This window comes from Alosa sapidissima, chromosome 11 (genome assembly GCF_018492685.1).
Source record: "Alosa sapidissima isolate fAloSap1 chromosome 11, fAloSap1.pri, whole genome shotgun sequence".
Lineage (NCBI taxonomy): Eukaryota > Metazoa > Chordata > Actinopteri > Clupeiformes > Clupeidae > Alosa > Alosa sapidissima.
In genome coordinates, this window is record NC_055967.1 from 6089666 (window position 1) to 6115817 (window position 26152).

General features: G+C 44.1%; 2 protein-coding genes across 2 annotated transcripts in view; one reads left to right on the forward strand and one right to left on the reverse strand.

Annotated features, from left to right (window-relative positions):
- The first annotated feature begins 1801 nt into the window (after positions 1-1801).
- Positions 1802-16240, forward strand: rgma (repulsive guidance molecule BMP co-receptor a). Its single transcript, XM_042111004.1, has 4 exons — positions 1802-2653; positions 5297-5412; positions 8629-9146; positions 11984-16240. The coding sequence occupies exons 1-4, from the start codon at positions 2625-2627 to the stop codon at positions 12689-12691; spliced, it is 1371 nt and encodes a 456-aa protein (XP_041966938.1). The 5' UTR covers positions 1802-2624; the 3' UTR covers positions 12692-16240.
- A 2158-nt stretch (positions 16241-18398) lies between these two features.
- Positions 18399-26152, reverse strand: part of chd2 (chromodomain helicase DNA binding protein 2) — a 28885-nt gene continuing 21131 nt past the window's right edge. The window contains 15 exon segments of the mRNA XM_042111081.1: positions 18399-18883; positions 19376-19622; positions 19885-20068; positions 20463-20562; positions 20821-20999; positions 21352-21393; positions 21395-21469; positions 22156-22284; positions 22664-22786; positions 23160-23282; positions 23751-23901; positions 24199-24337; positions 24551-24690; positions 25128-25169; positions 25334-25503. Coding sequence (XP_041967015.1) covers positions 18532-18883; positions 19376-19622; positions 19885-20068; positions 20463-20562; positions 20821-20999; positions 21352-21393; positions 21395-21469; positions 22156-22284; positions 22664-22786; positions 23160-23282; positions 23751-23901; positions 24199-24337; positions 24551-24690; positions 25128-25169; positions 25334-25503 — 2196 coding nt within the window. The 3' untranslated portion in view covers positions 18399-18531.

A 26152-nucleotide genomic window follows, 5' to 3' on the forward strand; every position in this document is an offset into this window, starting at 1 on the left:
TTGGATTCTGTCATTGTTGCTGACTTTCATGACCAGTTCGAAACTTATTTCATTTGCTTTTGTGGCTTATTCTTTATGACTTTTGAAGATTGTAAAATCAATTTGTTTTCCGTACACTTTCCGTACAGCATTTTCACATTTGTAACGATGGATTAACAAATATGTAATTGTCTCTTTAGAGGTTTTAAATTTATACTGTAGATTGTAGAATGAGACAAAAGAATTGAATTTTGTTATTGATGCCTGCAGATGTTTTTGTCATAAGTTCATTTCACGACTTTGCTCTTTGTTGTAATTATCTTTTAAATTCCACCCAGTGACAGATTTCAATCATTCTGGCAGCTCAGGACACTGTGTCTCCCTTTTTGTCTTTTTAAGGACTCGATGAGAATGGGGACATGGTCAAGTTGTCATGGTTACAGGGTGAGACCCTTTATTCTAGCCAAAAGCTCCCTATGTCCTTCCCTATGTAGAGGGCAACAGGCACAAGAAACTAGTGTATACTAAGGCTGACTATCTCTTAACATGGAATTCTCTTGTTCAGTCCCCTTAAGCACTATTAATTAACACATTGGGATAATTAATTGTACATGTGTTGCACCAGCAGTCTACATACCTACCTATGACCTTTGTAAAATGTAATACATGAGGCTAATAATAGCCTCGTTGAGATATAATAGAGATAACATGGCGACTGCATTATTTTATTCTCTGTGCCACTGGTTCAAGAGTATACAATGGACATACTGATAGACACACTTACTAATACTGATAATGCCTCAACCTCTCTCAATGAGGAAACAGCGACTTAGCCACACTCTTGGCTTATCTACCTAATTACACTTAACGCAAAAGAAATGAGATAAAGCCTGCTTTGATCATTCATGCGCCATTGTCCTGTGTTTCCACAGAAAGTAAATTCTGTCTCGTCGTAGTCTGACCCTGGCATAGCCTACACATTCATAAAATAGGCCTAAACATAAAGTCGGGGGATTGACCTGACGACATGAGGCCTCTGATGTCTTGAACCTTTATGAACAATTTTAAAAATAAATGGTTTTCCTAAAATCAGAAACTTGTGATCCTTCCCCCACGGTTAGTTGGATTGACAGTTTTGTGACAGTGTCACTGCATCCATGAATCTAATTTGAACCACCTCTATTAGCCATGGTTAGGGCTTTTTGTACCGGATTAGACCCTATAGGATGGTCATAATGAGTCAAATGAAACATAATGAGATTCTAACTGTCAGCGCTCTGCGGTATGGAGGAAATTATAGGAAATCACAGGGAAGTGAAATGTTTATTTTATTGATTTTTCTATCAATTGTGGTCGGTTTTGGCTGGTGATTGAGATTGGCAGGTTTGACTTTAAAATAAAAGTGTCTTAAGTGATTGTTTTCTTCACGTCTCTCTCTGTCTCTCACACAAACACATCCAATGTCTAAGGAAAAGTATATGAGAAAGAAGAATCTGTCTTTCCATATGCCTATGACAGCATTGTATAGCCTACAGATAAATGAGACTATAGGCTTGTTTTGTCTACTAATTTACCTCATCAACTAGGCTAATTAGAATTTTTTCTAAGAATACGTTTGGTTTGACGATCTTAAAACTTATACATATGCATGTGCATTATGCAATAGCTTATAGGTTGTCTAAATATTATATTCCACTACTGGGGTGATATAGGCCTAAATACAATCTTACACGTTACAATAAACGATGATACTTACACTCCTTGTATGGTCTAATGATCGGCAGCGAGATGCTTAATATTTTCAAGATCCATATTTGAACCTTTACGCCGATAGAAAATACACTTCATCATAGCCTACCAAGACAGTGAGCATCTTTAAGGTTACCTATAATTCAAATGGCTATCGTCAAAAAAACTCCTGATTGTTCTACCAAACATTACTTGCTGATCCATGGGAAGTGCTATGCTGCGCTTGAGGATGACACCCCCTGCATGATCGAGTCGATTCTATGATGCGACGTGTGGCTTTGTGGGAGTGCAGAGGCGTCCCGCAGTGCTGATCATTGTGTCTCCCTCACTTTCTAACGAGCCATTTCACAACACCGGGGAGAAGAAAACAGCTAGTGGTATCAGCGGCTGCACATGTGGAGTGACGGCGGTGCATGAACACTCTTCCAACGACTGAGGCAACGCAGAGGAATACAAGCACAAACATGAAAAGCTTCTTTTGCCAGAATGTATCGCTTTGGCGCATTGTGTGTGTTTTTTTTTTAAATATAGCTTAATCAGCTTAGTTCATTCGTGAAAGTGATAGAGTTAATTCAACGAGGCGGGAGAGGTGAAATACCTTAACACAACACAACATCGGAAAGTATTAGACTGGGCGAAGGAAGGAAGGCTGTTGTGCATCACAACTACCGGCAACTTATCTTGTGAAAAATCTATATCAGTTAATGCGCCTTATCTGGAATAAAAATACAGGAGAAAATGCATTGGAGGCAACGATATTATCTGCCAAGTTAAGCAACGGGGTTGACACTGAAATCTGGATTACTGGTGATACTCTTTTGGGCGAACACAGGACTACGGGCTTCCTCTCGCCGTAAGCTTCAGCTCGGTCCCGTGGCCAGACTACGTCTCGGTCGATGGTGAGGGGATCCATGCCGTCTCAAAGGTTAGTAAACACCAGTGTCGGGTGTTTGTTTGATATGTTTGATAGGCTATAGCCATTTGGTTTGTGTGCAGGATTTCATATCAACGAAAAGCTGCATGATTTGACAGAGTTCAACAGCAATTTAAACAATTTAGGATAGTGAGCAGCTGAAAAAATAGTGATTCAGCTGCATCGCAAATTGATTAAAGTAACTTTAGATTTTATGATAAAGTTTATTGGAGTTAACAGTCTAAATTGTAAGTTGTTCAGGCTTGTTAGCCTATAAATAATATTTTCAGTTTTGTGTTTCTGGAATGTCCTTTCTGTTTTTCTTTCCTTATTTTTTCTCTCTTTCTTCTATAGCACGCATTAGGCTAGTACTTAACACGGCAAATAAGCAAATGTTATATTTTAATTTTCACAACCAATAACCCGTAGGTAGCCTACCACACATGTAGACTTAGCTATACTTTTTCATTTTCTATACGGCCCACGGAGTGTTTAGGAGACGTATGATATATTCAGAGAATTAACCAAGGTGCTTAACCACGTATGTTTTTCTGGACTAAAATGTCATGCTGTCATATGACAAACAGTTATGTTAGAGATATAGGCTAGTGCCCTGTGTATGGGACATGTTGTAGTAATCTCAATAATCTTAATCTCAATACTGAACATCTTTGTCACATTTTGTCACATTTGTCATTTTGATCATATGGGAGCATAACGCCTATATTAAGCTGTCTGTGTTGTGTTGGATTGCATTTTTAAAGGGGATAAATATGAAACTTACACGCTGTCTCAGCTGTGAGGGTCAATTATTAGACAGGGAAGTGTTCTGCTGGTTTTGGTAACAGTGGTAGTGCAAGCGCCATCTATTGGGCGTAGGTGCTGAAGTACAGAAGATGTCGGCTCACAATTAATAACCATTGGTTGAATTGTCCTCTGTTTGGACTTTAGGCCTACGTTTTCATAACTACTAAGATGGTGTTTGTCGTTTATGACACATTGGCTATAGGTCCTAATAAATGCCGTCATTCCATTTGGTTAGAAAGTCCCTCTACGTGGCAAGACAGTTATTCATTTCCATCGACCTAATAGAGCCTATCCTCAGTCAGTAGGCTATCAGATTGTATGGCTACATTGGCTGGACTGTCATGATGAATATGCAGCAGTTGTGCCCAAGTCATGCACCCCTCAATTTCACACAGTATCCTAGTAGCCTAAATCCATAAAATATGCCATGGTTTCACCGTATCATTCACAAATCATTGTGAAATTAAAGTTAGGCATTCAAGCCGCTATGCTAGCGAAATGTTAATATTAAGGCTCAATCACTTATCTCTTCCGTGCTCCAGCAGCAACGTGTTGACTGTCTGGGACAGTGAAAGGCTCTGTCTGGTTCACTTTCTCAATTAGCACTACAGACACTAGGGCAGAATATTAGAATATATATATATATCCTTTAAATAACGGCTTCAATGGCATTTGGGGTGGTACACTGACTATTGGGAGAATGACGTCTCTGTGAAGCCGGAACGCCTGTTTTTTGGGCCGCGAAGTGACACCTCTCTTTTTTACGCGCTGCATGGCCTTTAGCGTCATTCTCCAACGTGCAGTCTGCTAGCCTTTCATAGAGCCATGCACTGTGCAAGTGGCGACAACTGTAAATACAATAGGCCTATGTTGCTTAAAAATCTAAATATAATTGAAATTGTGCACCTGTACTGGGAACAATTGCATTAGGCTATGTGTTGGACATATCCTTCTTTAATAGGCGCGTCAAAAGAATTGTATGGCTTCGTAACAGCCACATCGACACGCCATACGTTTTGTTCTAGCCTAATACGTAGTACGCAAAATAAAAATAAAAATATAAAATGACACTAGGCAATCATCTAATAAATGAAAGTTGCTGCTATATGTCTGGGCTAACACCACGACTGAAATTTCAGTGTCAGGCCTGCCTACATATTATGCATCAAACGTCTTTAAAGCGAGTGTCTGTCAAGACAGAGTCCATTATTTGCCCTTGTCAAACTCCAAAACATCTGTGTGATCCATAAATCTACGATTGAACGTTCCTTTGTAGTTTCCATGTCTGCGAGTATTTCTAAAGGGAAAAAACAGTGCCCCCTTTTGTACTGTTCAAAAAAAAATGAGGACGATTACATTTTGCCAGTTTGCACAATGCAGGCCATATGCATCGCCTATTTCCTGTAGGTACTTGAGAGTGAATGCTTAATGTATGTACCAAGCCAATACAGTTATCCGATAACACTATCCAGTAGGGATCCAACGTGACCTCGTGTGGGCTATGGTGAACAATCTTGCAAGTTTGCAAGGCAGGGGTGTAATTTGAAGCTGAAAGGGGTTGAGGGGTGGTTCTCGGTCTTCTTATTGGTGCAGTTCCTGGAGTAGGCTGCCCTTTCTTGACACCCCTGTAAGAAGATAGATGTTTTTTCTTCAGTGTTTGTTGAGGAATTCCAAGGCTTGGAGAGTTGTCTGAATCTCAACGGATGTTTGGCGCTTGCTTGAAGAAATCCTTTGTAAACAATCAGCGGAATGATTTCAACCCGAATTAGTTTTTTAGCGATCTTAAAGGAGTCCGACGTCAAAAGTAACTCGCTCTTTATTTTCTCCTGGCCGCGCTGACTTGACTAGGGAGAGGAGAGGAGCGCTGTCCCGTGCTGGATGGATGGTTATGGGGAAAGGAGCAGGACCTTCGGCGCTAGAAGTCGGCAAGATCCTCGCTGTGTTTCTTTATCTCTTTCCTGCAGGTGAGTCCGTCAACTTTTACTTCTTATCTCATACTCTTTTACTAAAACATATGTTTGTCTGTAAACAAATGCTCTCTTTTTGGATGAAGAGACGGTAACAAATTACATGCATTTAACAAATAATATCCAATGGGACGACTGTGCAAAGTAGTAGTGTTATAGCTTCATGCCTGGAATCTGATTTCAGTGTAGCCTATAAAGATGATCTTCACTTGCATTGGTATTGTGTCGTTTTCATTGCCAATGTTTCTGAAGTTGGGAAAATCAGTCATATCTACTGAAAGCATGCAGCGTGGATTCATCTGATGTGCTCGTTTCCGGGGAACATTGATTGAAACCTGTTGGATAGCCTATGTGTGGATTTCGGTGAATATGAAATATAAACCGTTCAGACGTTTGTCTCAAGTACATGCACAGTCCGGTAGTTTCAGAGACGCACTTTTAGCCCATGTAAACTCACTTTCAAATTGGGTTGTTTTCGCGTTTCCAAGTCACGCACATTTTCCTATGTCTCGCCTCAGCCGCATACATTCCTCCCAAGCCCCCAGGCCCTGTTTAGTTTGGGGGAGGGGGTTCTATCCAGATCCCCAACTTGGATTCTCAAAAAATAGTCCTACTTTGTGCTTTAAACGTTTAGCCCGTTGCCTACATATAGTGTGTGAGAAGCGAACTTTAAGTCTCTCTAAATAAACAGCATTTTTTGTAAGCCGTTTCACGGATTGCCTCCAGAGGTAGCATATGTCTCGGCCTGCCCTGATCCTACATACATTATGATTTTTCCGTGTACAAGTACACTCAATCATGCCAAGATCATTATAAGCTATGAACGATACACCTCACTATAGAGCCAAGAGGCCGCATCAAAGTCGATTTAACACCCCGACGAAGCTTATCTTTTTTCTTTTAACTCATGTAACGCCAAACAAATAGCCATCATGAAAGGGATAGAGTTGTTGGCAGTCAATTTCAGATTGAGATTAGTTTATTGTTTTTTTTATTAGATTGGTGATAAATGCCTTTTGTTATGGGGAGGCGGAAGAGGTGTGGATGGGGGATGTATGGGCGAGCACGGAGAGTGGAGGTGGTGATGGTGTCAACTGGTTGTGTTGATGATTCTGGGTGTCACAAATTAGCCTTTTAACTACAGATATAGGATGAAACACACTGACAGATGAAAGCAGTTAAACCTGTCTTGCACAGTACTATATAGCTGTGTTAGATATGTCGTTTTTATTTTCCATGACATAGTATGGTCACTTGTCTTCATTTTAACAACATTGTAGTCATGGTATCCTTGCTATCTCTCTTCCTCTCTTTCTCTCTCTCTCTCACACACACACACACACACACACACACAGAACCAAATAGACAGTATTCTTCTACATGGATTCTTTCCCCTGTACAATTACGCTTTCATGCATTTTCCCTCATGCGTTAGCCTTTAGTTTGTGCCATCAAGCAGGGAAGATTTTAATTTCAGGTCATGTAATCTAAGCCCTGGGGAATGCCTGTCCAAAATCTAATTTAGCCTTTGATTAGTGCCCTTATTCGCAGTGGACAGGTGGATATCTTATACCTCGTCTGACCTGTGGAATGGTAGGACCTCCCTTCTGTTCCGCCCTCTGGATGGGAAGCCAGTTTCTCCTTGGAGATCTTGTTTCTTTAAGAGAGCACCCTTCACACACAGACACAGAGGCACACACACACACACACACCTCCCTCAGCCCTGCACCCTCTCTCTCTTGCGTTGGAGATGAAACTCAACCTAATCCCTTTACACAAGGCTAATTTATGACTCTGCTGGTCTCCTCAGTGGCAAATTACATTGTCTTCATTCAGAGCTTTAAGACCTCGCCCCTCACCCCACATTTACAACATGCACGCACACACACACACACACACACACACACACACTTTCACTAATGCAAACTGAAATTCATGCCTACACTTCTATTCTATTCACTAAGAAGTGAAATCCTCAGGAGGTGCTTTTTTTGGGGGGGGGGGGTTCCTGCTGAGTTATCTCAAAAGGCTGGTTACAATGCCATGACTCCCCTAGGTGTGGAAATGTGTTAATTAACTCACATTTGACCATTTGCATTGGGACCATTTGCATCTTCTCTCTCCATTTGTCTCCACACCAATCTCTAAAATTAGCTTGTTTGTTTGTGCTGAGTATTAGCCCCCATGATAGTCGATACCCTAATTCACAACAATCTCCACGGCGATCGTATCCGGTGGGCCTGCTGCTGCTGAGGCCATGGTTTCTCTGTTTTTATAGCCGTGCCGTTTTCCCTGTGAGGTAATCAGGTTTAAAAAGACTGGTGGAGCTTCATCATGCTCTAATGATGTCAGTTCAGATTCTTATTGGGTTAGCTCAGCAGCTTCCAAGTGTTGATACAGAGTATTCTTGTTCTTATTGTGTACTGTATAATGTGTGTTGTGATATGCTGGTTTATGGAGAGCTTTGTGTTATAGCAAAACAAAAATATGTTTTTGTAAAAAAACAAAAGCCTAGTTTGTATTTTCTAACTTGTTTTAAGTGTGTGTGTGTTGGGCGGAGTTATATGACTCCCTGTTGGAGTTGATAGAGTTGCATTAAATTTCTGAGCAGGATTGATTTTTAATGAAGTGCACTCATACATGATGGAAGCTGGCACATTGCAGCCTCTTGGAACCACATTTATTTTGAGGAATGTTGGGTTTCATTACATGTGAGCGCGCAGTTGCTCAGTGGAAATAAATACTCAATTTGCCAAGAGACCCTTTGGGAGAGCAAAAAAGACAGAAAGTAGAGATGTGTGGCATGACTTAAAAACAGTTTCTGAAAGCTTGTGCATATGTTTGTATGCAGCGGCCTGTTGAGTGTATAACAGATTTATATTTACTGTGACATTATTCACGTATAAAAACAGTTGAAATATTTTCTGAGAACACAGGCCATCACACAAATCATGGAAAGCTTGTATTTTAAGTAAGCACTATTATTCTTTACTTTCTTTCGGACATGAATCAAGAGCATTGTTTATAAGATAAAACTGATCAAACCGACAACTGCATCTGGGTCCTAAAGAATGGTCTGCAGTTTGTATTTCTATTGTTACTTTGTTTTTTGTTCTTGTTTCTTCACAAAATTGCACAATTGAGTAGTGAAAGTTTGTTTCCAAGGTTTCTTGATGGCTCATATTTCTGTCTGTTTCCTCTTTCCCCCTGCAGTGAGCTTACAGTGTAAAATCCTCAAGTGCAACTCGGAATTCTGGGCTGCGACGACGGGTTCCGAGCCTGAGGGGGACGTGGAGTTCTGCACGGCACTGCGGGCCTATAGCAGCTGCGTGCGCCGGACCGCCCGGACTTGCCGCGGCGACCTGGCCTTCCACCTGGCCCAGCATGGCATCGAGGACCTGATGAGCCAGCACAACTGCTCCAAGGAGGGTCCCACGACCCCGCCCCGTGCCAGGCGCCCGCCATCCCCCGTCCCGCCCCAGCTGCCCGAGGAGACCACACAGGGCAGTCCGGAGGTGTGCCACTATGAGCGCAGCCTGCCGCGCCACTCTGCGCCCCCCAACTACACCCACTGCGGCTTCTTCGGCGACCCGCACCTACGCACGTTCACGGACGACTTCCAGACGTGCAAGGTGGTGGGCGCTTGGCCGCTCATCCACAACAAGTACCTGTCGGTGCAGGTGACCAACACACCTGTCATTCCCGGCTCCTCTGCCACCGCCACTAGTAAGGTGAGAATGAACCCCTATTGTTCCTCTCTTCTCTTTTCAGCTTACAGGCTTTGTGTCGCCTGTTAAGAACATATAATGATGAATAGCGAACACTTTCCTGGGGGCAGAGTGGGTCCAGATCTGAGGTTGTTGTTGCAGTTTGTATTGTGTTGGGATTTCTGGCAGGTATTGGGTTAATAATGTCTCTGCAGCCAGAGCACATAGCAGAGGAGGGAGGACTGAGTTTGGACTCTGGTTAATATTTGGATGGCCTCCATGGCAGATGAAGACGTGATAAACAGAGCAATTGATGGGCCTGCGATAAGGCTCGCTTTTTTCAACTGTGGGAATGCCAGTATGAAAACAGAAGTAATAAGTCAGAATGTTACCAGGCTCCAAGCATCTCCATTTTTTTCTTACCAGACTGCCAAGACTAATGTTACTATATCTTTGGCAGTCCTCGCCATTGTTTGTATGTGAATTAAGAGCCTGTTGTTTTAACTAAGTGCTCAGTCCATACAGGAAACTGCAGATATTTTCTCCACATTAGCTGGTCCTCATACCTCATAAATTATCATTGTTTTGCTTTACGGTACATTGAACAGGCTGGAGCACCGCCCCAAATTTAGCCAGCTGCAGACGGCGAAGGTGAAAGTCAAGAAATGGTAGTTGTGCACTTGCAGACCACTAATCCATTTAGTTTGTGCTGGGTTCACATTTTGGTTTGCGTTTGCCAACTTGTAATTAAGTGACCATAGGCCATGTTTTAATCACAGGCCTCCTTGTGCAGGCTTGGTTCTATGTGAGTGGAAAAAGGATGAAGGGGGTGGAGTGTGGGGTGCTTGCAAAAGGAACATAATAGAACTTTGTTCACAGTCCCATTAAGAAACAGGGCTAATTTTCCGTCATCAAGAACCAGTAATAACGTGCGATTAAGCATGCTGACCTTTCTGACTCTTTTCTCTTGATAGTGGTCTTGTTAAGTTGTGCTTGGAAACCAATGACACTGAGGCACTGAGGCCTTTTTTAATAGGTACAAAAGGAAAACAAACCAGCAGATAATGCCACCTGTGCAAACAGCCCTGTCCTCTCCCCTCTTCTGCTCCCCTTCCATCTCACTCTTAGCTCCCTTTATGAGTAGGGCCCCGGGCCAGGGGTGGGGGATATAGGGGTATTTTTGTCTCTATCGTATGTTGTTTTTATGATACTGAATGAATGATATGAAACTGTTATGATATGAAACTGTTATGGAATCGCATTGTACTCAGTTTGTAAGTACAGGAATTAGTTTGTTTGCAAATAAATAGTATTTTGTTTCATACAAAGACTTTACCAGAAATCAGTTGTTGTGCAACAAGAGAATAGCCCAAAAGAAAGAAAGAGAATGAAGTGGAGAATTGAATGGAACAAAAAAAAATTATAAGCAATGATAAAAGCACACTTGCAATTATGTTCACAGTGTTTCCATGACATATCTTTGAACAGTAAAAACGTGTAAAAATGTTAATGGGACCAGTATAAATTTGTCATATCGCCCAGCCCTAATAAGGACTTTTTGTGTGGACTTTTGCCATAGAGGAACTGTGTGAGTTTGTGGGGAGGAAGGGGGATTCTGACCTGAGTGGGCTGATTACTGGAGCAGTTTTGGTCTTTTCTGTTTCTACCCCCCGCTGCCCTCTTCAGCTTGAACTGAAGGCCCATCTATAGTTCAGTGAAATGTAGATGTAACAGAAAAAAGTCATTAACATGGTTGAGATTGATTCCTCTCCCCTGAAGTGACATTACCTCTAGAGAGAACGTGTTACAAAGTTGGTAGTGGTGTGTAAGTGAACTTGAGTCAATCATAAACATATTTTTATCACACTATGATGTCAGTTGTGTAATTGTTATATTACTGCTGCTAGTTTCAGACATTGTTGCTAGATTCAGAGAGTGAAAGGTAATTTGTTAGCTAGCCATAGGCATGTAGCTACATGACCTGGCATACAGTGTTTGTACTTGGCATGAGACATATTTAAGGGGTGTTTGGGGCAACTGAGTGCCGGCTTTGTTTCCGGCAGTGTCTGGAACTGGAAACTTCTGTCATCCTGAGACCTTTAGACCTTTTGACTCGTACCTACTGTACATACTGTGTTAGGATTATTACGAACACAGCATGACTATCTTGTCCTGCAGTCCCCTAACACTGACATTTAAATGTAGCTGAGATGACTCCTGTGAGCTTCTGGTTACTCAAAATTGTCCAGCTCATAATGTGCATTTTCTGTTCAAACGTGTTCTCCTCACTGAGGTACATGGAGGTTATGTTATGCCCGCATAACCATTCTCATGTCACTTCAAACAGCAGACCCACTCTTGTCATCCCAGGGTCACCAATGTCACCCCCCACCCCCCATCCTGAACTACCCCACCACCCCAGAGCAGAGCAGAGTAGCAGCGCCAGCCTTCCTTAATTAGCCCCCGCCACACGCCTCAGTCCGGGCCGCCTGGCGCAGGGCCACTCCCTGGAGCAGGGTTCTGGGGTTCACAGGCCACTCTGGGCAGCATGAATGGATTGCCTTTGTGTCTGCAAACTGAGGCCTGATTTAACAGAGACTAGACCTGTGTTCCTCTGCGAGCGTTTACTTTGGCCTCCCGCACGTCGGAGCTACAGCTGAAATGTGACACTTGAGTCAGACTCGTGAGGCAGGAGAGCCAGTCTGCATCAGAGCTGGGTCTTTTCCCCCTTTCTCTGCAACACAGAATGGAATGCACTTCAGAATGCAACTGTAATGTTGACTGAACTCATTTTTGTACAAAAACTCCCAGGACCATGTTTCAGATCTGTGGCACTGACCTTTTTTGTCTTTGTTTTTCAGCTGACAATCATTTTCAAGAACTACCAGGAATGTGTGGACCAGAAGATGTACCACGCAGAGACAGACGAACTCCCGGCGGCCTTTGCTGATGGCTCAAAGAACGGGGGTGAGCGCCATGGCGCCAATACCCTGCGGATCATCGAGAAGGTTCCGGGCCAGCACGTGGAGATCCAGGCGCGCTACATTGGCACCACCATCGTGGTCCGGCAGGTGGGTCGCTACCTGACGTTTGCCGTGCGGATGCCCGAGGAGGTGGTCAATTCCATGGAGGACCAGGACAATCAGGACCTCTACCTGTGCCTGCACGGCTGCCCAAACAACCAGCGTATCGACTTCAGGACATTCAGGGCCCACGCCGTGGAGAGTCAGGCCCAGGGTCGGGCTAGGCCCGGCAGCCCTCAGCAGCCTGGCTTCACCTACCAGACAGCCGTAGCCAAGTGCAAAGAGCGCCTCCCTGTGGAGGACATGTACTTCCACTCCTGCGTGTTTGACCTGCTGTCATCGGGAGACATCAACTTCACCCTGGCGGCCTTCTACGCCTTGGAGGACGTCAAGGTGCTCCACTCCAACAAGGACAAGCACCACATTTTCGAGAGGGACATGCACTTAGGGAACGCGGGGCGCAAGGGGTCGTACTCGGTCCTCGTGCTGCTCCTCAACCTGTTGGCTTTGGTGCTCTGGACAGAAGGTTGCTCAACACATCTATAGTCCACCACCGCGATCTCCATCTTCATTGTCGTCATCTTCATCGTCCATGTGATGGCTTTGAGCCTGTGTGTGTCTGCGTACCGCTGGTCTCGGCTGTGTCACGTCCAGTCTGTCGGAGGCAGAGCCCCTGCACTGGTGCACCCCCTCACTCCCAATCCCAAGGTGGCGGTGGTGGTGGCAGTGAGGGGGGTGAAGGTTCCAGATGGGTTGGGCGCCGGGTCATCCCGCTCATTCCAGCCATGGACTCACTCATGTTCATTGTGGTTCGTTATGCACCGAGGGGGGAACAGTAACGTCGTTATTTGTGAAGTCGGACTCGGGAGTGAGATCCCTTGCTTGTCATCGCGCTGCTGTTGCTGGCTTCAAGGGACACGGTTGTGATGAGGAGGAACTGCAGTGAGAGAGAGACCCCCCTGTCCTCCCGCTCCCCCGCACACACTCCATCCCTCCCCACCTCTGTCTACTGAGAGCTTGGATGTCCAGCTTCGGATTTAATCCCTCATTCCCAGAGAGGCCAAGTAGCCCATGGGAGACGGTGATGGGATTGGGGATGATCCTCTGTGGAAAGGACATTTTTTTCCCCCTTCTCTTCTTCTATCCCTCTATTTTTAACTCTCATTGAGGATCTCCTCCTTCACTGGTGCCAAGTGAGTGGAGTGGTTGTATTTGGCCCCTGGTGTATGTATGTGTGTGTGTGGGGGGGGGGGGGACCAGGGGAGGTTGACCATGACAGGAGCTGTTATTAACCTCTGCTGAAGAAGAGGGCCTTCCCTGAGCTTCCTGTTTGATGAGCCTCCAGAGCTGGAAGAGGCCAGAGCTCGCTGAGAGAGGGAGCCCCTAGCCAAAGGGACGTCAGAGTAGCGAGCCTGGTTGTCTGCAGCGGAGATTAATTGGCCGTAACGCCAGGTCCTTTTGTGTGTGTGTGTGTGTGTGTGTGTGTGCGTGTGTGCTCTGTGTATGTCAGTTAGTGTGTGTTGCTTTGGATATTCTGTGTGTGTGTGTGTGTGCGTGTGCATATGTGTGTGTGCGTGTGTGTGTGTGTTCCTTAGAACTGTAGAATTGTAGTTTGGAGACATATTTGCTAATGTCTTTATACTGCACCCAGGGCTTCAATATAGTGCCGGCCTGGTGGTCTAAGGTCACTCTCAATGGCCTTTGTCTGCCAAAAACTTTTGCCAAAGTGAATTGGCAGACGGATTGGAAAAAACTTCCTGCTTCACCGTTTCCATGTGTCAATAACAGTGTCAAAGAGATTTTTGTCAAAGAAAATACACCCACATTACATTGGTGCTTAAATCTCAAAAATATTTATTGCTCTGTTTGATTAGAGTTTATGTGGACTTCTTTCAACCGCTAACAAAAACCAAGCCCAGAGAGCAAGCACATTTGGGGCAGAGGAAAGGCAGGCTGCCATATGAACAATATGTTTACAGATTTTTTTTTCAAATGAAAAATCACATCGATCAACTGAACAGACAGCCTCCATTACTTAAATCCCAACATGGAAGTGGACCAGCCAGCACACAGCTGCCAGATCTTTTTTGTTTTTGTTCTCCGACTCAAAGTTGTTGGGTCGGTTTACAGTCACTGTGCTGTGGAAGATGCCCAGTTGAGCAAAGGGGACTGGTCAAGCGCAAACCGTGACTGGGCAGGGTTAGAAGGGACGCACGACCCCACGGGCAGGCTCATTCGTCTTCCTGACTGCTTTGCGGAAAAAAAGGAAAACAGCCCTCTCTCTCTTTCTCTCGCGCTCTCTCTCTCTTCTCTCTCCATTTTAGTAAAAAGGGGTGTCAACGTGGCTGTGCTGTAGGCCTCTCTTGACTCACAACTTTGCAGATCTGTGAATTTATGGCTAAGGCCCTTTGCCAAAGAACCAGCCCCGGTGCCAACAATTTTCCCCAAACATCTTTCTAGCTCACTCTAGCGCTCCCACTCAGTCTCTTTCTCTCTCTTTCTGCAGCCACACTCACCCACTCGGTCTCTTTTTTACTCTTTCTCCCTCTCTCTCCCTTTGCCTCCTCATCTCTCTCTCTCTCTCTCTCTCTCTCTCTCTCTCTCTCTCTCTCTCTCTCTCTCTCTCTCTCTCTTGGTTAACCTTCATGGGTTACCTAAGTATTTGGACTCCAACCAGACGTCCTGATTGTGTATAATACTGGAAGGTGCTGCTAAATGAAATCAGTGGATGGAATTGAGTTTGTGAGCGGTATGCACGAGAGGAGATGTAACGGAGTGTATATGTCAGCCAAGCTCTGCTTATCCACAGATCGTCCTCACCACTACTTCCATTGGAAAAGAGGCATCGGTCGGTGTTTGTTTTTTTCTCGTCTGTTACTGTCTCTTCTAGCACCATTTGTTTTAAACATGAAGTCAGAGTTTTAAAAGAAACAGTCATGTGGGGATCGGGGAGGTTTAGTTTAATGTTTATAGCACTAAAAACGTCTGCTGTATTAAGAAAAATACATTCTCTGCTTCTGGGTACCTCTTAATATCAATGCTAATGTTAGAACAACATGCCCACTCCCATGTTAAACTCCATTATCAGGTCATTGTGATGCGGTAGAAGCTTAGATCAACACCCCAGGCAAGTTGAAAGTGCACGTCGCTCCCTGATTTGCAGGAAGAGTTGCTGATGGAAATTGGCCCATGGTGTATATTCAGTCTCACAGCGTGGATTTTTGTATCCAATTAAAGCCCACATTAAACATCCGTCTGCCTGAATAAAACTCCCAAGTAATTCACCTCGATGCTGAGGTACGATCAAACTTTTGCCGACAAATGTATTCTAGATCTGTCTGTCTGAGGTGAAAATCTCAGAGGGTATGTATGCTTACACTGAAACATCAGGCAGGCGGGACTACTGCCAAGCAAGCATGTGCCAGTGCAGAATTAATTTAGTCTGTAAGACAAGCTAACAAAAAAGATATCAAACAACTAAATGATTGTAATGTGGACATTTTGTGTTGATAGGTGTACTTTGTAAAGTCAATTTCTATCAATGGATGGTTCTTTGTGTGTAATGTGAGTCTGTACATAGGTTTGTAAAAGTTGTTACATTTGAAAAAGAATAGTGTTTATTTGTTGTTAAATTGTTTTGTAAATCTTGACATTTTATATATGTGAGTACAGTGAATGTGACCTTTTATTTAAAAATAGAAAAGGTTTTATGTATGTGAAACAACACACCAAATGTTAACCAACCTAACAGATCTAAAACAAATCAGAACTGAACCATATTCATAAATAGGGAATTCAATGGTGTTTTTTGTTGTTGTTGTTTTCATTATGGAAGAAGCACTTTATATTTTTGTTTGTGTTTAGCTCTTACTTGTCATGAACTTGATAGTGAATAGAGCTCATCAAAGTTGTAAACCTAGGAAAGAATAAAAACACAAAATCTAAACTAAACAAAAACTAAACATATTGCATAGGGTTTGCCAGAGATCAAACTTGGCTTGTATGTAGGACTAAAGTGGTGCCTCATGCTACCTGTACATATTGTAAATTATTTATTGAGCGAAAATAAATTGTCTTGTCGATTTGTTTTGGAAATCTTGTGTCCTGTGTATTTGATCTCCCTGCGACTTGCCGTGACTAGCTAACTTTATATGGCTTACACTGCCACCTAGTGGATCCTATGTTGTCAAAGGAAATGCCCCAGACATTTTGAATGCACTTTTAATGCTTTTTAAATGTACTTTGTTATAAGCAATATTATAAACACACTAATCTCAATCTTGAGATAAAAGTGAAAAAGAAAACACCATCAAATGTAACTTTTTCATGATGTAGGAAACTTTAATACATATAGGTCTATAAACATATGTACAGTACAGTCTGATTGAACAGTGGCATTTTAGTTTCATCTTGTGTATAAATTACTCTGGTTGGCATATCTGTGGAGCTCAGCCCGGCTCCGAGAGCTGTTGGGTAGTGTCTGGTTGGCGGGGTGTGGCGTTGTGGTGAAAAGGGGTGGAAGATTCTCCGGGCACTCTCTTGGAACAAACACAACTGTCGCACTCTGAGAGTACTAACGCTCACACTGAATTCAAACACATTAACTCATCCCTTTCTGTTGCCATGACACTACGGAACCACACAACCCACACGTTTGTTCCCACCCCCTTCCTCAAGTAAACTTGAGTCGTCTTCTCGAGTTATTTGATTACGACTCCCATCACAAACACCTAATACTGAGACATCTCTATGTTCAAATCATTGAACGTCCAGGCATCCATACAGTCATGTGAATGTACATCAGAATTAAGGCACACATGGAGAGAACGCTAAACACATTTAAAAAATAAATCCACATGTTTCATGTTCAATAGATCAGGATTGTGGGTCAGCTTGACTGCTGAATGTTGGCGGTCTGCCTGGACAGCGGCAGACCGGATCTGTGCCACGTCAGGGCCGGATTCAAGCCAGAGTCAGCTGCTTGAGACTCTCCTCTGGCACGATCCTGATCTGACATCCTTGGATCACTTGGTTTCTTTTCTTTCATGACTTTGAAAGGCAGAATAATAAAGCACACTGATGACAAACGAACGAAAGAAAGGAGTCTTGAGTCCATGACACTCAATACTTACAAAGTAGAAAACAGGACTTGTAGAGTACTGAACTTTTAGTGCAATATCAGATGCAGGAGAAGTCTTCATACTGCCCGTACTGGCCCAAGAGGGCCCAACAGGCATTGAAATGGCTCAAAGTGAAGAAAACAAAAACGATGAAAAGAAGAGTAGCTTACATATCATAGTGTTCTGAGTCGTCCCTAAAAGATACACACTGACATTGAATACTGGTGCATAAACGCCCACTCTTGCCATTAAGCTGGGCAACTATTAACAGTTATGTGCTCGTAGCACAGTTAAGGGATTGATAAAAAAAGCCATATCAATGGTACATTTTTTAGCAGACTGGTCAATTCAGTGATGGAAAAACCAAAAGTGGTTACTAATGATTCATCATTAACATTTAAAGTGACATTGTTATAAAAAAAAGTAAGCTGTTTCAGTGTAATCCACTGAGAGTCATTGTAAAGGCTTGATCCTACGAGAAATGTGCTGTCGGGGAGAGTCAAATGAAAAACACATGATCAGTTTCACCAGAGCTACTCAACTTAAAGCTTCGATGGTATGAAGGTGCAGCAGACACAATCTGTTTCTTTTGTAAAACAGACTACTCTTTTCTAAGAATAGAGATTCTTATTTTTTTTGGAAAATACTACAATGAAAACTACAAAACAACCAAAAGCGACAAACATCAAAAAAATAAATGTTTTACTCTGAGGGGGTAGGTGGGTCAATCCCTTCTCTGCTTACTTTCAAAAGGCCAAATGCGTCAGGCACTTCAAATGTGTCATTCAATCGTTCTTTTCAAAAAGGCATTGAAGATTGTTCCTGTGACAGTCCATAGGACTTAACATTTCTCACGGCTGAGTTCACAGAGTCCATAGAAATGCAGCTAACAGTTAAACAGTGTCTCTCGTCTACTCCTTGGGGGTCAGGCTGTAACCTGCCTCAGGTAGTGGATTGGGGGGAGAGAGGGGGGCCTAAAGGGGGGCAGAGCTCCTGGCTGCATCCCCTGGCGGCCATGGGAGGAGGGAGAGTAATGGGGCTGGCAGAGATGGTGCTTGCTTGTCTTGATCCCTCCTCTGTTGAGCAGGTTGTTTGTGTGTTGAGGAGGGAAGTGGCCACTGGCTGCTCTAGGCCAAGGCCGGGAGCTTTGGCAGCAGCAGCAGCTAGCCATTGCCCCGTTTTCCCCCTAGAGTGAGGGTAGCTTTTCCTGGGCACTGTGTCTGGCCTCTCGGCCTGAGGAGTCGGAGGAAGGGCCGGAGCTGGCGTCTACCTGCTGTTCCAGTTGAAGTCTCCCGCGGGTTTGGCCTCGATGGGGGGGCGCTCAGTGGGCGAGTGCGAGTCGTGGGGAGACTTCTGGGCTTGTGGGGAGCGCGGATCCAGCAGGGGAGGGGGTTTGTCCGGGTGGAAGGGCCGGTGGTGGTCTGGCCCCGCGTTGGAGCCAGGGTTACCTGGGGGTCCTCTGTGATCGGGCATCCGCCTAAAGTCTGGACCATGGCCTCCACCACCACCACCACCACCACCTCCTCCTCCTCCTCCTCCACTACCTCCTCCTCCTCCACTGCTGCCATAGTTCTGGGAGCGGAAGTCATCGGGTCGTCTCCTCTTGGGGTCCATGTGTCTGAGGAAGCAGGAATGGTTGACATTAACGGCTGCAGTGTGTCTGCCTGTAGCACTAAACCTGAGATGTACTGACTGTCTAAACAAATCCACCCACAGCTGGAGCACTGCACTTCTAATCTGATGAAACCTGACTATACGCAACACTCTGATATAAATGGCTACAAAACATAGATAAGCGAACTGCAATTACAAAAAATGTACCTGATGCTTCTTTCCATTCTAGGGCCATCGGACACATAGTGTTGCAGGCAATTATTTCTTTCAGATATGCTCTCGAGAGATGTTCTCTCACTAGAAATCCCTAGTGCTATAGGTAGGGTTTCCCACAGCAACCAATCAACAACCAAGCTTATTTAATATTTATAAGAATGCGGAGGAGAAACTAAAGGACTCCAAAGAGTTCATTGGAAATGAGCCTGGAGCACAAATTCCAGAGATATTCCAGAGATAGCTTTAGCAATTAGGTGCAACTCCCTTTCCCTCTGCTCACCTGTCATAGTAGTTGTCCCGGTGGCCTCTGTGGTCACGATCATTGCCGTACTGATCGTAGGGCCTCTTCCGTGGGGAGCCGCTGTTGCGGTAGCCCCCTGAGCTCCGGTAGGAGTCGCTGTGGGGACGCCGGTCGCCATAGTGATGGTCCTTGTAGCGGTCGTAGGGGTGGTGCCGGTCCCCCTGCCATGACTGGTTGCTATTGCTTGGGTAACCGTAGCTTCGGTCCCTTTTCCAGTCTCCTCGGTCTGTTGCAACAAGAAACACACCACAGTGGTGGTCAGCATCAACCACACGTGATTATCCGTTTCTGTTTTTCACACCAACCATAACAATACCAAAAAATACCCCCCAAAATGCAAAACTTAAGCACTGGCTAGATTAATTAAACAAATATATATCATATATTAGGATGGTGGGCTATTTACAACTACATTTAGATGCTTCTCACAGATTTAAGTTCTTTATTTCCCACATAAATCTCTTCTCCACCCTGTGTTAGCATCTCACCATCTCCTGGGAAGTGTCTCTTGTTGGGCTGGCCGTAGGGGTCTCTGTGGTGACCGTGTCCAGGGGGCCCAGAAGGATGGCCCTTCTGAGAGGCCTGGGTGCCTGTGGAGTCTCGACTGGAGCCGGAGGGCTCAGGCCTGAAGGGCCTCTTCTTGCCTGGGTCCTCCTTCTTCCGATGCTCTTTCTGGAGATAACAAAAAGATAACAATGATTAGGGTCGAAATGTTCTGCCGAGGAGACACAAAAATTGGACCCAGTGATTTCTCTGAGCAATGTTCAAGCATGTTCCAAAACATTCTTTGAGACATCACCATCTGTGATAATGGAACATCCCTCATGAATTTATCTCTACATGTCTACATGCCCTTTAGAAGCAGAGTTCTGCTGAAGGTTTCTTCCTGTTAAGGAGGAGTTCTCCCATGCCATGGTTGCCTTAGCGATCGCTCTTGAGAGTTCAGACACTGGGCTCTAAAACCCCTTGAGACTATTTCAATTGTTACTGGCTCTATGTAGATAAAGACAATTGAATGTCTCAGAGCTATACAACCATGAGTGGAGCTGCTGGGAAGCGTGCTTACCTCCTCCTCCTGGGAGCGTTTCTTCTGAGCCATCTTATACAGCTTGTGCAGCTTCCTGGCTCCAAACTCCGTGAATTTGGACACAAAAATCCACAAGTTCCTGGAACACCAAAACAGACACAAATGTACAAAGTTAGTAATGAGAATTAAAAGTAACAAAAAGGAGTTTTAAAACTAGCAGTCTAACTACTGAAAAGACATGCAAAGTCCACTCATGTCTTTTGGCAATAGCTTGCGATGGCCTTTGAAAGTGTGAAACGCAGGACTGCAGATTTGGACCATGTACAATAATGTGCACACATATCAGTGGACTGCACTAGGATGCCTGTCACGTATCTAGCTGGGCAGGTGGTGTTACCTGCGCCAGGTTTTGACGTGCTCCGGGTCATTGTAGGCTTTAAGGCACTCTGTGATGCGATCGCCGATCTTCAGCAGGCAGGTGCGCGTGTGCTGAAGCTGGTCCTGCACGGTCATTCCCTCGTCAGGCTTATCCAGCTGCTTCAGAGCCTTCTTCACTGGCCGCATACGCTCCTTACACTGCACACATGCGCGCGCGCACACACACAGACATATATTTAAATCAATTGAACACATACAACACAAAAGTATGGAAACATACAAAATGGTAATGCGAAAGCATAGAAACGGAAAACACATATTACACATTGTATCTGAGTACACGCTTGTGCTTACGCACACATACATACATAAACACACTAACATATCCATCTGGGGCAACTAAACACCTTCTGGTATCCTAACAACCATGCCACACATTCACATTGCATTCTGCTCTGATTTATTCTCACCAGAGAGAGAGAGAGAGAGAGAGAGAGAGAGAGAGAGGAGAGAGAGAGAGAGAGAGAGAGAGAGAGAGAGAGAGACTCACAATGCTAAAGGTTTCCTGGTCCAGCTCATCGTCCTCCTCTCCGGATTGGCACAGGATCACTGCCCGCTGTAATGTGCACTGGCCCCTGGGGCTTCTTCCCTTTGGCTCCTGCCTTCGCCTGAAAGGAGAGGACACTTAGCACTGCTACGCAATACTACATTTGTACTATTTTTAACCTAAATATAAGCTTGAGCCTTAATGATGCTGTACAGTACAGAAGGCTGTGCAGCACACTAACTACATAATTACATAATTACCTAATTACATAGTAATTACTACATAGGTACATATTTAGTTATTACATGGCTCTTCATAATGCTGTAAAATGTTCCATGCGGAATGCGGAGGTCTGATAATTTTGTATAACAGACAGTTGGTGTGTATAACAGACTGCTGTCAAGGAAAATGGGTTTTGTGCTTATTATTCACGTCTTTCATATCACTCTGTGAGTAGTCCAGTCACTTCTTGCAATGGAACTTCATTCAAAAGTGAAAACAGACGGTTGATCAGCTGTGTTCTAAAGAATGTTCAAGATGATTCAAGTTTAGCGTGTGAACTATTTGTTTCTCAGCAAAACAAAACGGTAACAAATAAATGTGTAAAGAGATATGTAAAGAGACATATCATGAAGACTTTATTTTTTTTTAGTTTTGTCAAGTAGTCGCATAATAAGCAGGATAATGTATAGAATGTCAATCATTATCGGGAAAATAAGTCAAGCCATGAAGTCATATTTCAAATTTTTACAAGAAAGGTGTGGAGCAGACATTTTCCCATAATACAGAAAGAAAAAAAAAACACACCTTTTCTTTTTTGGCCTTGGTACGCTTCTTCTCTTTCTCTTTCTTAGGAGTTCCCTGCTTCTCTTTATTCTCTTTGTTGTCTTTCTTCTTCTGTCTCTTTTTGGCAGGTGATTTATCAGCCGTGTCATCCTAAGGAACACACAGACAACACTCAGGGAACACACCCTCATAACGTATGTGTTATGAACTAAGATACCATCTGCCAGTTTGTCTTTACTGTAATGGAAACCCAGGTGGGGAAGCAAAAGCTTGTACGAGTATGGATGGAAGTGTTTATTTTGGAATAATGCCCTGTTAACAACCGTTAACAGTTAACAACCATATAACTACCATTTCAAATGTTAAAGTAATGTTAGTGCAGAAGCATAAATATGAAGCAATAGACGTTCATGACTAACAACTTAACAACTAGATGCACCTCAAAGTGCTCTGATATACAGATCAGTTGCCTATCCAGAAAATGCCTCAACTGACTAATTCCCACTGAGCACTGCGGAAGAGGATCTACCTTGACCTCTCCCTCCTCAGAGGGGTTGTCTGAGAGACGCGGAGAGGAGATGTCATTGGACAGTTCATCTTTGGGAACCTTGTTCTCCTTCTTCACACGAGGCTTTCTCTTCTTTACAACAACCTGAGAGGAGACACGGAGGAGATAAAGACTGAATAATCTTCATTGAAGATTTTTTTTATGATTTCACACCAGGTATGAGTTGTCCACGCTCCTGCCTGACAAAAAAGTCAAAATCTGGACACATGACATCCATTTAAAATGTTTACTGTGATTAAAACCAGTGTGAAAATGTGGCAGCTTCTACATAGGCAAAACAGCAGGGCAACACTATCTACATACAAATAGTATTTTACTCTTACACCAAACTCCATATCAAACACTAGCTTTCCTTTATTTAATTTGGTATTTGGCTTTCCAGAGTTAACTAATCCAAATTATGGCATATATGACCATAACTCTGCGAACATGCGAAGATTGAGAGGCTGGTTCGTACCTCATCTCCTGCCTTGGCGAGGTTCTTGCTGTCCTGCTCCTTCTTGAGCATCTTCAGCAGGTAGTCTGCCCGCAGCTGTAGCTGCTTGGCCTGGGGCTTCTTGTCCGGGTCATCAGGGAGGATCTGCACTCAACACAAACAGACGTGTGAAAAGAAGCCACAGTCACACTGATTTAATGACATTTCCATGACACTCCATTACTACATGGAGCCAGACTCGCCAATATGTCTGTTCTTCATTTCTCTTCTTCATCCCTCATCCTCTCCATCTGAATTCACTCCTAACTAATCCTACCATGTCTGCTCTATATTTAAAACAGTCACCTTCCTAAAATAAAGTCATTTTTTTCAGGTTTTTCAGAAAACACAAAAAGTTAACCAAAAATTGAATGATGATGATTTAGGCAAAAAAATATTATGCCATTATTTTAGGAAGGTGACAAAATGATACTATTTACTAGTAGTATTTTGGGAAATGTATGTACATTTTGTAACAGTTGGCTCTGTTGTAAACTATGTGCTTTTTCATGGAACAGAGTGATACTAGTAACCCTAGAAATCAACTACAACAGCGTCTTGAGGTAGGTGTACCTTGTCGGCCAGTTTGAGGTCTGGGTCCGTCTTGAGCTGATCCCAGTTGCCGTAGCCGTGCTCGTAAATGCCCAGCAAAAGCTGCGTGTCGTCCTGGAGATCCCAGTCCACATCAAAGTGGGGGATCTTCACCCTGCACGTCAGCTGGAACCTGGGAAAGTGAGTGGGTAACAATAAGCTACAAGGGACCTGTTGGTGTTCATTAGGTCAAGCACCTGGAGGATACCTCTGACGCTCACTCACTGCAGACACATACAATACACAAGTGGCTATTGATAAATTGAATTCTTCTTTTGTCAACTCTTCTTTACATGTGTTTAGAATGGAGGAATTCAAATGCCTGGACAGAAAATGAGAGTTGTTCCGATGCTTGCTTTTTAGAGTGAAGGTCACTGGGCCTGTGTGTGTGTGTGTGTGTGTGTGTGTATGTCTCAAAGCAAAGACTCACTTGTTCCTCTCGGCAGGGTTGGAGGGGATGACTTTGTGCAGGGGATCAAACTCCTCCTCGTGCTGAATGATGGACTTGGCGTTGACCTGCACGCCAGAGATCTTGATGTTGATCCCTCGCCTTTTCCCAGGACCCTTAGCTGCAGCGGCAGCACAGTGCCATGAAGAGAAAAACAGGAGGTAGAGAGTCAGCCAAGGTCATAGGCTCGCTACTGAGTGTGTGTGAGCCACAAAGACCAATCACGTCTAGCGAATAGCTCCACGCCACACCAGATTAGAGACGCTTCTGGTCCAGCAACAGGTCTGCTGTTATGGTGTGGCAGCATACACAAAACACACACACACACACACACCTTCTGCAGGGTTTTCTTTGAGCTGCTCCTCATGCTCTTGGACAGCTGTCACGCAGCTGTTGTGCACCAGCTCTCCCAGGCGCTTCAGGTCGGCGATGGACTTGTCGACCAGCTCCGAGTCCCGTGCAATGGCCTCCAGCCTGAGAGAAACACAACAGAGGAGGTGACATGGCTGCAACACACTCAACAACCACAGCCAGACCAGTAGGACACAGTGAACAATCAAACATCACAAAGAGGCAAGTGTATTGTTTAATCTGTATTCTAAAACAAGTATTTTGTGCTTAAAAAGCCATGAAAATCATAGATCATTTGAGTTCATGTTTTAGAACAAACCCACAAGGATGGCATAACCCTCATTCAGTCTCCATGGTACCAAACTTTTATTTTCATTATCAGACTTACAAAATGGTGGCTTTCACCAAGCCCATCTAAGAACATGGGACACAACTCAATTCAAGCCAGAAAGTAGGACCAATCTTGCTTAGTGTCTATTTCTTGACATCCTTGCTGTTCAAACTTTATATACAGCTAACTAATATTAATAATTATAATAATATTGATAAAGATGCTTTACCTCTCCAAAGGTGCTCCAAACTTCTTGTAAGCCTTTATGAACCTGATGAGTACAAATACAGTAGATGTTTAGGGTATAGTGCTCACAACATAAAGGCCATGATTCCAGTTAGCAAATTATCAGGATTGAGCTTTTGGTTGCTTGGGATAAAACTACATGATCAAATTTCTCTGGTCTTATAAACACAGCTGGGGTGGATGCATTACCTGCGGATTTCAGCGTCTGTGAAGCCCTCCACATTGTTCTTGCGTGCCCGCGGCCTTCCACGCCTTTTGGGCTTCTTGTCGTCCTCGCTGTCGTCCGTCTCGCTGTCCGACCCAGATGAGCGGTTCTTGAGTTTGGAGCCAACGTCACTGTCACTGTCATTAGCCCGTGCCTACAGACACAGACACATCACATGTATCACATGTCAAATCCAGTGCAGCCTTATGCTATTTACATTTTCTTACTTCTTTTTCATATTTATGACTAATCTCCTGAAGCAGTCCAGATAAGGATCCAGACAAGGATTGCAGAAACATAAGAACTACGCCAAAGGACCAATTCAGAGAACCTGGAAATAGGTCCAAAAACCATGATTTAAAGAGACTGTCGAAATTATTATTATGCTTCACTCTCTGTGTGTGAGTGTGAGTGTTTAAACAAACACTCTGAGCTGTAAGGCCTGGTGGTCCCTCGGGTGTGTGTGTATGTATGTCAGAGAGAGAAAGAGAAAGAGTGTGTGTGTGCATGTATGTACGAGAGAGAGAGAGAGAGAGAGAGTGTGTGTGTGTACGAGTGAGTGAGAGTGAGAGTGAGAGTGAGAGAGAGAGAGAGAGAGAGAAAGAGTGTGTGTGTGTGTGTGTGTCTGTGTGTGTGTGTGTGAGAGAGCGAGAGAGAGTGTGTGTGATTTGTATGATCTCAGGCGGCAGGGGGACTAATGAGGCTGTGGTAAAGACAAGTGTGCTGGCATCACAGGGGAGCCCAGCCTGCAGTAAAACCTAACGACTCATTACAGGGTGCGAGGACGCAACAGTCACACAACC

What these genes read in the sequence shown, in the direction of transcription:
- rgma (XM_042111004.1), top strand. Translation starts at nt 2,625, where the DNA reads ATGGTGAGGGGATCCATGCCGTCTCAAAG. An exon ending in GGATCCATGCCGTCTCAAAG is followed by an intron (nt 2,654 to 5,296) that starts GTTAGTAAACAC and finishes TGACTTGACTAG; the next exon opens with GGAGAGGAGAGGAGCGCTGT. An exon ending in CTGCCACCGCCACTAGTAAG is followed by an intron (nt 9,147 to 11,983) that starts GTGAGAATGAAC and finishes TTTGTTTTTCAG; the next exon opens with CTGACAATCATTTTCAAGAA.